This window comes from Gavialis gangeticus, unplaced genomic scaffold (assembly GCF_001723915.1).
Source record: "Gavialis gangeticus isolate Ggan-Ray unplaced genomic scaffold, GavGan_comp1, whole genome shotgun sequence".
NCBI lineage: Eukaryota > Metazoa > Chordata > Crocodylia > Gavialidae > Gavialis > Gavialis gangeticus.
The window spans coordinates 2,055,478-2,065,447 of record NW_017729016.1 but is presented as its reverse complement, the minus strand read 5'-3'; the positions used below and the strand labels follow the sequence as shown (position 1 = coordinate 2,065,447).

At 62.2% G+C, this 9,970-nt stretch overlaps 1 protein-coding gene across 1 annotated transcript in view; it reads right to left on the bottom strand.

The window, feature by feature from the left end:
• LLGL1 (LLGL1, scribble cell polarity complex component) overlaps window positions 1–9,970 on the bottom strand; it is a 36,343-nt gene that overhangs the window by 14,972 nt on the left and 11,401 nt on the right. Inside the window, exons 3-5 of the mRNA XM_019512575.1 lie at window positions 4,502–4,583; window positions 4,072–4,202; window positions 9–167 (exon numbers count right to left, since the gene is read on the bottom strand). Coding sequence (XP_019368120.1) covers window positions 9–167; window positions 4,072–4,202; window positions 4,502–4,583 — 372 coding nt within the window. The remainder of the gene's footprint in view (window positions 1–8; window positions 168–4,071; window positions 4,203–4,501; window positions 4,584–9,970) is intronic.

The following is a 9,970-nucleotide window of genomic DNA, read 5'->3' as shown; positions in this document are numbered from 1 at the left end:
CCCCTCACCTCTGCAGGATCTCATCCTGAAACAAGGCTTTGTCCTCCAGCAGAGTCAAGCCAGAGAGGTCCAAGAAGTAAACACCCCCGCCCTCGGTGCCCAGACAGGCCACGTCGCAGGCTGATTTCAGCAGGATCACGGTCACCCGGGCGATGCTGGGCGGCGAGCTACAAGGACAGCGGTGGTCAGACAGGAGCCCCCCCATGCCAGCCCGGGCATTGCAACCCAACCTGCTGGGCTGAATAGGGGACACCCCATTTCCAGGGGCTCCTTACAGGGCTTGTGACCTGCTGGTACAAGGCAGCTATAACATCTCCCTCCCCGTGCTGTCTGCCACAAACCCGGGCACCCAGCCAGAGCACCCAGGGTCTCCCTCGGGCCCATGACTGGGATTATGGCCACTTCTGCACAGACAGAGCTCCCTGGACTCCTACCAAATCCAAGTGCCCCTTCCCTCTCCACCCTGCACCCCGCAAGGTCCTCTTGCACCCCAACAGCAGCTGGGAATGAGAATGAGGGAGGTCCCTGCTTGCACGCGAACATCTCCCGCGAGTGGAGATGGGCCCGGGATTGCGCAAGCTGATGACAAAAAGCCAGCGCACTTTGGGCTTCGGCCTCTACCCGTTCTGACCGGTGGCAACTGGTGATTTTGTGGCAAGGGAGCAGCAAGCGGCTCTGCCCAGGCACAATTACAGGCTGCTTAATTACAGGCAAGGTGCTGCAGGCGCCTGGGAGAGGAGCACCAGGGCTCGGGCCTGCAATTTTCCCTGCCGCTTGCGCTCCCCCTTGCCACAACTCGTTATGAAGCGAGCAGCAGCCAATTAAGGTGCAAAAGAAGCAGGTCTCCCTGGTGCAGGCAGCAGAGGCATGTTCAGGGGTCTCGTGGAGGAAATCTCTGCTCGGGGTCGCAGGCAGAGGCTGCACAGGAGCCTCCAAGAGCAAGAGAGGAGCACGGACCAGGACACAAGGCAGTCCTAGGGCACTGTTGACAGAGGGCAGCCCTGGTAGCAAAAATCAGCCAGGTGGCAGAAAACCCCAACATCTTGAGGGCTCAGTGCAGTGCCTGGGGTCACCCCGTCACCACAGGAGCCTTCCAGGTGGCCCAATCCTGCCAACAGGCCGCTTCCCCATGCCTGGTGCAACGCTCAGCCTTTTCCCTGCTCATCACCTTTTCTGTCCGTCTGCTCCGACCAGGAGCTGCCATCTCGCGTGCTCTGCCTCGGGGCCCTCTCAGAGCTGCCCCTAGCACCAGCCTTTCTCCACTGGCATCCCCTGGACATCCCCGCTCCTCTCCCTAGAGGCAAGAACAGCTGCCAGACCCTTCTGCCAGCGTCCCCGAGACCGAAGGGCCAGTCGTCGCTTGGGGTCGACCCAAGGTGCCACCTCAGTAGCAGCTCCTCTCTCTCTGGACATGGCAGCACCAACACACCTGGGTGAGCAAGCCTGGCTCTGCTCCTAGCTGGTATCACCCCTCAATGAAGGTCTACTAGAAAAGTGGCACAGGAAAAAGCAATCCTGCCAGCCCACTGGTGCTGCATGTGCAGGCACACGCTGCTACATGGGGGTGCTCCTGGGAGGCCCCGGTGGGAGAGCACAGCCCATCGTGCCCTCTGCTCGCTCGTGCTCGTGTCTCCGGCCAGCTCGGCTGCAGGGCTCTGTAACCTCCATCCCCACTTCTGAGAACAAGCAATGCTAGCTCCTAACGGGACCCGAACTTCATTTAAAAAGGTGCTCACATAGCAGGGTGCATGCTCTCTTCCCTTAGTTAGCCAGATTCAAGGAGGACAAGAGCACGGGTCTGATTTTCCACATCCTTCTGAGCGTGGCCGTGGGTGCAACACAAAGAGGCTGACCAGGCAACTATGGCACCAGCACGTGCAGACAAACGGCTTCACTCAACTGCGCGAATCACACAAGTCCCTGGGGGTCGGGCATTGTGGAAACCAGAGAGAAGCAGGGCTGGACGGGACCTCCAAAGGTCACACCTAGTCCAACCCTTGCCCGAGCCCTGTCCAAACCAACGCATACAAACCCACCATTAAGCACTTAGTAAGACTCCTGTCAACCCTGGCACAACACAAGACATCACACCCCAACCTGCCATGGGGAACGCAGGGAAACCACAGCAGCTGACATCCTGCTTCTGTAAGATTGTGAACAGATGATTGAAACCTTTGCAGGGCTGAAATCCAGGCTGAAGAGCGCCCAAGGCGAGGCCCTCTGCTTCAGAGGAAGTGCCACTTCAAACCTCATCGCTTTATCATTGTTTTAATCCAGAGGGTGCAGACAGACGACCAACGACACCGCTCCAGAAGGAGGGGGCATCTGCCAGCATCCAGCCGAACTCCACCACGCCACGGGTTTCGTTTAGGGGGAAGTCCGTGCCGTTTGATTTCCGCTTGCCGTGGGGCAGGAGCAGACGGCTGACAACAGCTGTAGCTGGTTCAGATGTGCAACCCCCCCCCCCTTGAAGTCCTGCGGACCTCCGCATTTCCTTGTGGCTCCTCCTTTGTTCTCCCGAGACAAAAGATCCACTTCGTCCTTTTCGTTCCCATCACCCCACGCTGGTTCGAGGCGACGAAGCCTAGGTTTGGATGCGACGGAGACGCAGCGTTCGCCATCTGTTTCCGCGGCATCTCAAAGGCATTCCCATTGACGGGAGTCGAGCCGTGCTTCACCTACCACAGCCGCCTAACCACGCCGCAACCCCTAGCTGGGGCCGGGCGGGAGGAAGGGCGCTACCCACCTAGGTTTGCTAACAAGCTTCCTTGGGCTGCTTTCCAAATCACACGCCGTGATCTGCAGCCAGAGGAGTCCTCACAACGAACTAATCAGCTTAGTTTATCCTGTCGGACAGCCAGCGGGAGCGCGCTCCGATACCAGGAGAATTCGCTTCAACATTTTCTCATCCCCACCCTCCAAAGTGGGAAGCGGGAGGCCAAACCCAGCTTTCGACCATCTCTAGAAGACGTCGACGACGGCGCTGCATCTGGGAACGCCCGAGCCAAGCCTCACCCCGCTGGAACACACTCTGGCAGACCTCCCCGGGGCCGCACCGCTATCGTGCCGGGCTGTGCTGGAGGGGCTCTTCCCCCCCCCCGCATTTAAAATAATGGGAACTCCGAGTCCAGCAAAAGCTGAATCTCCGACGTCAATTCATCCCCTGGCAGTTCCTCACCCGCGCTTCCTCTGCTCATTTATAAGCGGAGGTGTCCGCAGAGCCAAGCTAATCGCAGCCTAGCAGGCTCAGGCTATTCTCCACCATTGCAACCATTCCCATGGCAACAGATGGAGAGGCGAGCTATACAGCCCGGGACAAAGGAGGGAGGCTTGGAAAAGCCACGGGCCAGGGACAGGCTCGGATGAAAGAGGGAGCGGAGCCATCGTGGGAGAAGCAATTAATTTCCCCTCCTCTTTTCTAATGGGGGGTTTGACCCTCTCTCTCTCCTGGGGCTATTCTGGGAGGCCCCTGGGGCATCATCAATAGGCAAGAGGCTGCAGCTCGCATCAGCTCCGAGCCCGGCTTGCATTTAGGCCCTCACGCAAAGCACCGCGGTTTTGTGGCTTCTAATGAAATGAAAGCATTTCCCAGCTTACAGGCCGAGGCCTGGGCTCAGTGCTCTCAGCAAGGCCTTCGAGGCACCGATGCTGGGCTGCCCAGACAAAAGCATCCCAGATGTCCGTCCCCCCCCCAAGGCGTCCCAGGTGCTGGGCTGCCTGGTGCCCTGCCTTGCCAATGCAAGCAGAGCTAGGAGATGAATGCTGGGCTCTCTGGGTCATACCCCAGGGAAGCGCCCAAAACCCAGCCCGGGGTCTGCAGTGTGATGGACACCAGGTTTGGGGGGGATGTGGGAGCCAGGTGTGGACACAGCATTACTCAAAGGAACAGGAAAGCAGCAGCACTGTTTTCTGAGCAACCCTGACACCGGAGGGCACCGATCGCGGGGCAGACTGATCCTCTGCCCCACAGACAGGGATGCCCCAACATTGAAGCCCAGGAGCACCCTGGTACCCACAAAAGACCCAGCCCCCGCGCACTGTGACAGAGGAAAGTCAGGCGGCAGTAAGTACTTAGCACTGTCGAACCCTGGGCGTCCCGGGAGAGCGAAGCTGCGGATCTCCTCCAGGTGGGAGCAGCCGTCCTTGTGGTAGATCTCCCACAGGTGCAGGGTGTTGTCATCCAGCAAGGACAGCAGTCGGCCCTGAGACGGACAGACAGATGTTTGACAAGCCAGACACCGCACGCGTGCATGCACACACGTGCATCCACACTTGGCTCCCCGCTGGAGAGGCAGCAGCTGCAAGGGGAGGGGGACCAAGCCCTGCCTGCTCCCTTCCTGGCCGAATGCAAGGAGCGCATGTGTGCACCTAGCTCAGGGCCAGGTCACTGCACTGAGGCACCCATGGGACGGCAGCACCCAGGACCCACGTCGCTCTGGCAGTGGGGCTGTGCCCCTGCCCGGAGGTGGCCAGCCCAGGGGCGAACGCAGCAGCCACGTACCTGTCCCGGCAAGAAGTGCATCTGCGTGACCGTGGCCGTCTCCCTGTGCAGCCCGGTGAACTCCACGCCCGGAGCTCCATAGCTGAGTAGCGAGTCAAGGAAGCCAGGAGGAGACCGAGCCCCAGAGGCCTTGCCACCCTCCCCCAGACTGGGCTGCGAGACGTGTCGGATGGTCTATGGCAGCCTCTCAGGGCTGCGGCGGGCGACAGGGGAGTCGGACTATGGCGGTGAGCACTTCCACCCCAGCACTGAGGCTGCATGTAACCAGCAAAGGGAAACCCACAGGCCTGGCTGGTTAGAGGCAGCCTCCTGCCCCCAGGTTCGCCTGCCCCAGAAATACTTGGCAGGGGGAGAATCCCCCTCCCTTTTCAGCCTGCACAGTCCCACTGAGGGTTAGGCCCAGTCTCCAGGCGAGGTCCCACAGGTAGCACAGAGGGGATGCCTTTGAGGGGCATGGTGCTTGGGCCCCCCCTGCACTAGGGAAGGCAAAGCCATGCAAGACACGCCTGGATTCGCAAGTGCGCTGCCGCTGCAGTGGATATTGCTGCATGGCCACTTTCCAAACGCTCCCGACCCGCAGCAGGCAGGCAGCGCGGCAGCCTGAAGCTGCGCACATACTTTCCGGGTTCTCATTGCCTATAGCCCAGATGCAAAGTCAGTCAGAGGTGCTACCCCCACGAGCAGGACAGCAAGCCACGGCGGCAAGCCCTTCACACAGTACTCCCAGCCGGCCCCGGCACAGGCCAAGCAGGCCGTGGCCCTTGCACCCACTTGAGATGGGGCGTGAACCTGGCGTGCCAGGTCCTTGCAGCTCAGGCAGGGGAGGGGGCCTGGCACAGCTGGAAGGAGCCCGGGACTGGTCCAGGAAGAGCAGCTGCAGACTCATCACGTGAGGCTTCCCGAGAGCTGCTCTGCTCCCTGCATGCAAATGAAGTTAAGAGGAAGGGGCTGGAGCAGAGCCCCCAGGGCAGAGGAGCCAGGCTAGCCTTCCCCCAGCGCCCTTTCGGGGCTCCTCAAAACAGCAGCCGAGAGGTTTGTTTTACAGTTAAACCTTAGGCTCACTCGACCACATCCTGCCGCGGCACTTCAGGCCGCGTCGTCGACGCGCATTCGAGGCAGCACCTGCTATGAGCCACCCACCTCTCACCAGCAGTGGCTGGGAAGGTTTCCTGAACCGGATGGCACCACCTTACAGCAACAGCTGCTCAGCGCTGTGCACCCAACCGGGCTTTGCACCACGCTCCTTATGGCTGGGGCATCCCTGGGTACCAGCACCGGGGATGCCCACCTGCATTGCTCCTCAAGGACTCAGTGCCATGAACAAGCCGGCCCCCCGGGGGCACGTTCCCAGGAGCTGGGCGCGAGCGCTGCCCCGGCACAGGGCGACCAAGCCTGCAAGTTTCTTCGTGCAGCCCCTTTACAGAGACCCCAGAGCACCATTAGCCGCTGGCTTCCAGCGCCGTTTCTCCCTGGCTGGCGGCCGAGCGCGGCTCCGGCATCCCCCCCTCCGCCCCCATCCCCGTCCTTTCTTTCCGGCCGGCCGCGGCCTCCCCGGCCATGCTCTCTGGAATCCCTCCCTGGAGGGTCACCAAGCAACCGAGCCTCCTGCTTGCCCGTTGCTGGGAGCAACGGCGGCTTCCCGCTCCGGCCTCTGCGCTATGCTTATTCAGCAACTCTCCGGGGCGCGTTTCCTGTCCCAGAAAAATAAAGACGAGCTTGAGAAGCGCGCAGGGAACTGGAACGTGACCAGGGAGAGAAAGGGGGAAGAGAGAAAGAGATCCGGTGCCGGGGCCGCAGGGCGACTGCTCCTCATCCGAGCGCCGGGGCAGCTCCCCTTGCTCCGGGCAGGTCCCCTGGGGCTTTGGGGAGGGCAAAACCCGGGGTGCGAGCTGCCTTGAGGGGTGGGAGGCGCTCGCGCGGAGGAAGTTGCTCCCCTTTCCAAAGCTGCGGGAGCGCCGGTGGCCTGGAGCCAACACACGAGGGTTTCGGTGCAAGCTGCCCCTGTGCAGAGCAAGCCCCAACTGGCTTCTCCCAGGGGGCACTTAGCAGGGTGGAAGGATTTGACCCTCCTGCGTCCCCCGCATCGTCACCAGTGCGCCTATCCCTCCACGGGGATACATGTCTGGATGAATGCCCAGCCCTGGTGCCTCGTGGGCTCTCGCCTGCCTCCCCGGAAGCCACCTCTGCATCCGCAAAGTGGTGGGACATGGCAACTTCAACCGGTCGCTGCGGCCCTCCACACCAACTGTGCGCCCATCCAGCTAGGAGTCGCAGCAAGCCAGCCCAGCCAGCAGGGAAGGCATCACCTCTGCTCCGGTCCTGCCAGGCCGTGCGGTCACAGCTGGGCCATCGTACCAAGCTTGGGGCTCTCCAGATCCTGGGCCCCAGGCCTGTCCTCACTTCACCCGTGACTACGGCAGAGCTGGCTGGTCAAGCCCCATCTGACCAAGGTCAGGAGCTGCTCCCCAGCTCTCATGGGACGGGCACACAAGCTCATCACATCTGTCCTATCCCCCTACGCAGGAACCGATGCTCTGGGACCCCCAAACTGAGGGCACCACCTCCAGTGCTCCCAGCTCAGCCCATGGCTGCAGCATGAGGATCTCCACCGCCAGGCACTGCCTGCGAGCAGCCACAGGGCTCACAGCAGGTGCAGGGGCCAAGGCAGTGAGACCCCAGCTGGCAGACCAGACTCGGCCCCTCTGACTTGTGCTCCAGGGACCAGAGGAGCTGCCGGGCACCGAGACCTGCAGGCAGGAGCTCTCCCCCGGGCCCAGACGAGGGCAAAGGCCCAGGAGGTTGCCTCCAACCTCCCCTCGTCTCAGGTGCAGCCCTAGCGTCTGCTCTGCATTCGCGAGTGGCTCAGCTGCACCTCTTCCCCCCGCCCCAGCCCGGCTGGGAGCTCGCAGGGCGCAGTGCTGCCAGGACCACACACCGGTGAGGAGCTTGGGCACGCTCCAGAGCGCTGCCTGGAGAGCGGGCCACTATGCCCTGCCATCAGTGCTGAGACACGGCAGACGGGCACTGCAAAAGGCCCTGGCTTGGGGGTGCCATGAGTCCCCTCACCACACCCCATAGCCAACCACAGCCTCTGGCTGAACCAGCGGCTTTGGCGGCTAACGTGTCTAGCAGGAGCCTCGCAAAGGCGCAGCCGACGTGGGCAGCTGGGCGCAGGACGCCGCCATGCAAGCGAGGAAGGAGAGCTGCTTGTGGCATGGCCCCACAGCCTGTCCACAAAAACAGCCTGCTCCCAGCCCAGTCATCCCAGCCTTTCCCGTTTGTGAGGAGAGCACAGCCACACACGGCATAACCCGTGCAAGAGGCATCCATTGAGCAAGCCCCACAAGCCCTCTCCCTCAGCCATGAGGAACCAGGCTGGCTGGAGCAGCGTTCCTGCCAGCCTTCAGCCTTGAGAAGCCGACTTGTTTTGCTGGGAGACTTGGACCCACTGCAGGCCACAAGCCTGGCCCCAGACCTGCCCATCATTGTGCTGCAGCTTGCAAGTCCTCGAAGCCAGTCTCTGCAGGACAGACCAGCTCCTTTACTAGCAAAGCAGTGGGACATACCCAGGCACAAGGGCCTGTCCCCAGGACATTTGGCCTTCTCGCGGGAGACATGCTCTGCTTAACAGGTGTCCAGCCAGCTGTGCTACCAGAAGCACCCCAAGGCCACAGGCTGCAGCCCAAGGCTGTGCAACACATGCCCTAGGGTTTTGCTGGGCCCCAAACACGCGACAGGATGCACTGGCAGTTAGTTGGGTCGCTGCAAAGCTGCCAACTTTTCCTGGTCCACGACACGGCCCAGTGCCCAGCACCTGCCGTGGAGCTGTTCCTGCTGCAGCTGCCCATGGGAAGCAGACCTACCCCAGGTACTCCCCTAAACCGAGCCCAAGGGGCAGCTGGCATTACACCAAGCACTAAAGCAGGTCCCACTAGGGCAGTGTGGGCAAGCAGCTGGGCTGCAGGGACTATCCACCCTACCAGGATCAGAGCACCACGATGTCTACCCCAAGCAGAGGCTGTGCTGCCATCAAGCCCAGGACCCCAGTCAGAGCAGGGCTACCTGTACAGCACCAAGCACGACCCTTTGCACCACCCCCGCACTTCCCTGCACCCCCATCCCAGCCATCTCCGGGGTCTACAAGCCGAGGGGCAGCCAGCGATCCAGCAAAGCTGCCCACGGACTAGTCCCACAGGGACACCACCAGGCAGCTCCGCCGGGACCGCGACACTCCCGAGGCAGAAAGGAGCCGCGTCTCAGGCTGGCAGCAGCTGGCTCCTGGCTCGCATTGCAGGAAGCTGCTAATATCTAGCAATTAGCTGCCAAATGAGGCTCCCCCAGCACCAGGGCTAAAGGGGCTGGAGCCAGGGTTTCGAGCCCATTAGCTGCCCCGCTAACGAGCACCGGCTGGGATGCTCCCAGCGCGGCGCAGTCCGGGCCCTGGATCCGGAGCGGCGAAGGCTTTGATGCAGCCACGCAGCTGCCGGGGGTGGAAGGCAGGCGCCTGGGCCAGGAGCGCTGTGGCACGCTGCCCGCTGCTGTAGGTAGGAAACGTGGCTGGGCTCAGCCCCCGCCTTCCCCACCACCTCCCTTGTGCAGACACCACATGGGGACAGCAGCCGAGCAACCAGCAACCCTCTCCTCGCAGGCCAGACCCACGAGGCTTCCCCTCCCTAGGGCAGCAACAGCTCCCCACGCTAATGCTAGCGCCACGAGTCTTGGGCCAAGGAAGAGGGTGGAGTTACATGTGCAAGATGCAATGACTCACTGGCCCAACTGGTCCCAGCTTCTACTGGCAACTGGCTAAACTGGAAAGCCCAGCCTTCACAGCAGGAGACAGCTCTCCCCCACCGTGAGCAGTCGCCACAGCCTTTTGCAGTGAGTTGGCACATGGGGCAAGCTCAGGAGAGTCTGGCGAGAGCTGCACGGCTTGGTGCTGCCTCCCAGGCCTGGGCAGCCCTGCCCCCATTTACCTTGGCAAGAGACGCAGCACTTGGACCCCGGATGGGGTGGCAGGGTCCCCCGCTTGCCCTGGAAACCAGGACGCTGCCCTGGACTGGAACGAGTCCATCAGGCAGGCAGCCAGCTGCTGTTGCCAGCCCCCAGCAAGACCATGTTGGCCTGCTGGCTTGGCACCCAGGAGTACCCCACAGGACCGCCACGTGCAGGCTGGTGGGATGGCTCAGTCCCAGTCTTCACACTCATGCAGCAGCAGCAGCAGCAGGGGGGTGCAGCCACGCGCAGTGCCGCTCCAGCTGTTCACACCTCCGAGCGGCGTGCGCGATCGAGGTGTTGCGCAGAGCAACACCTTCACTAGCAGACATGCGTGGGAAAGCCAGGCAGGCGAGCAGGCTTGCACAGGGAACCGGCCCTCCTCGCGGGGGGACCACAGCTCCACATCTCGACCGTGAGAGCAGATGCGGAGCCAGGAACTGCTCTTCCCGGCTGGTCTCGTGGCTGGCAGCAGCC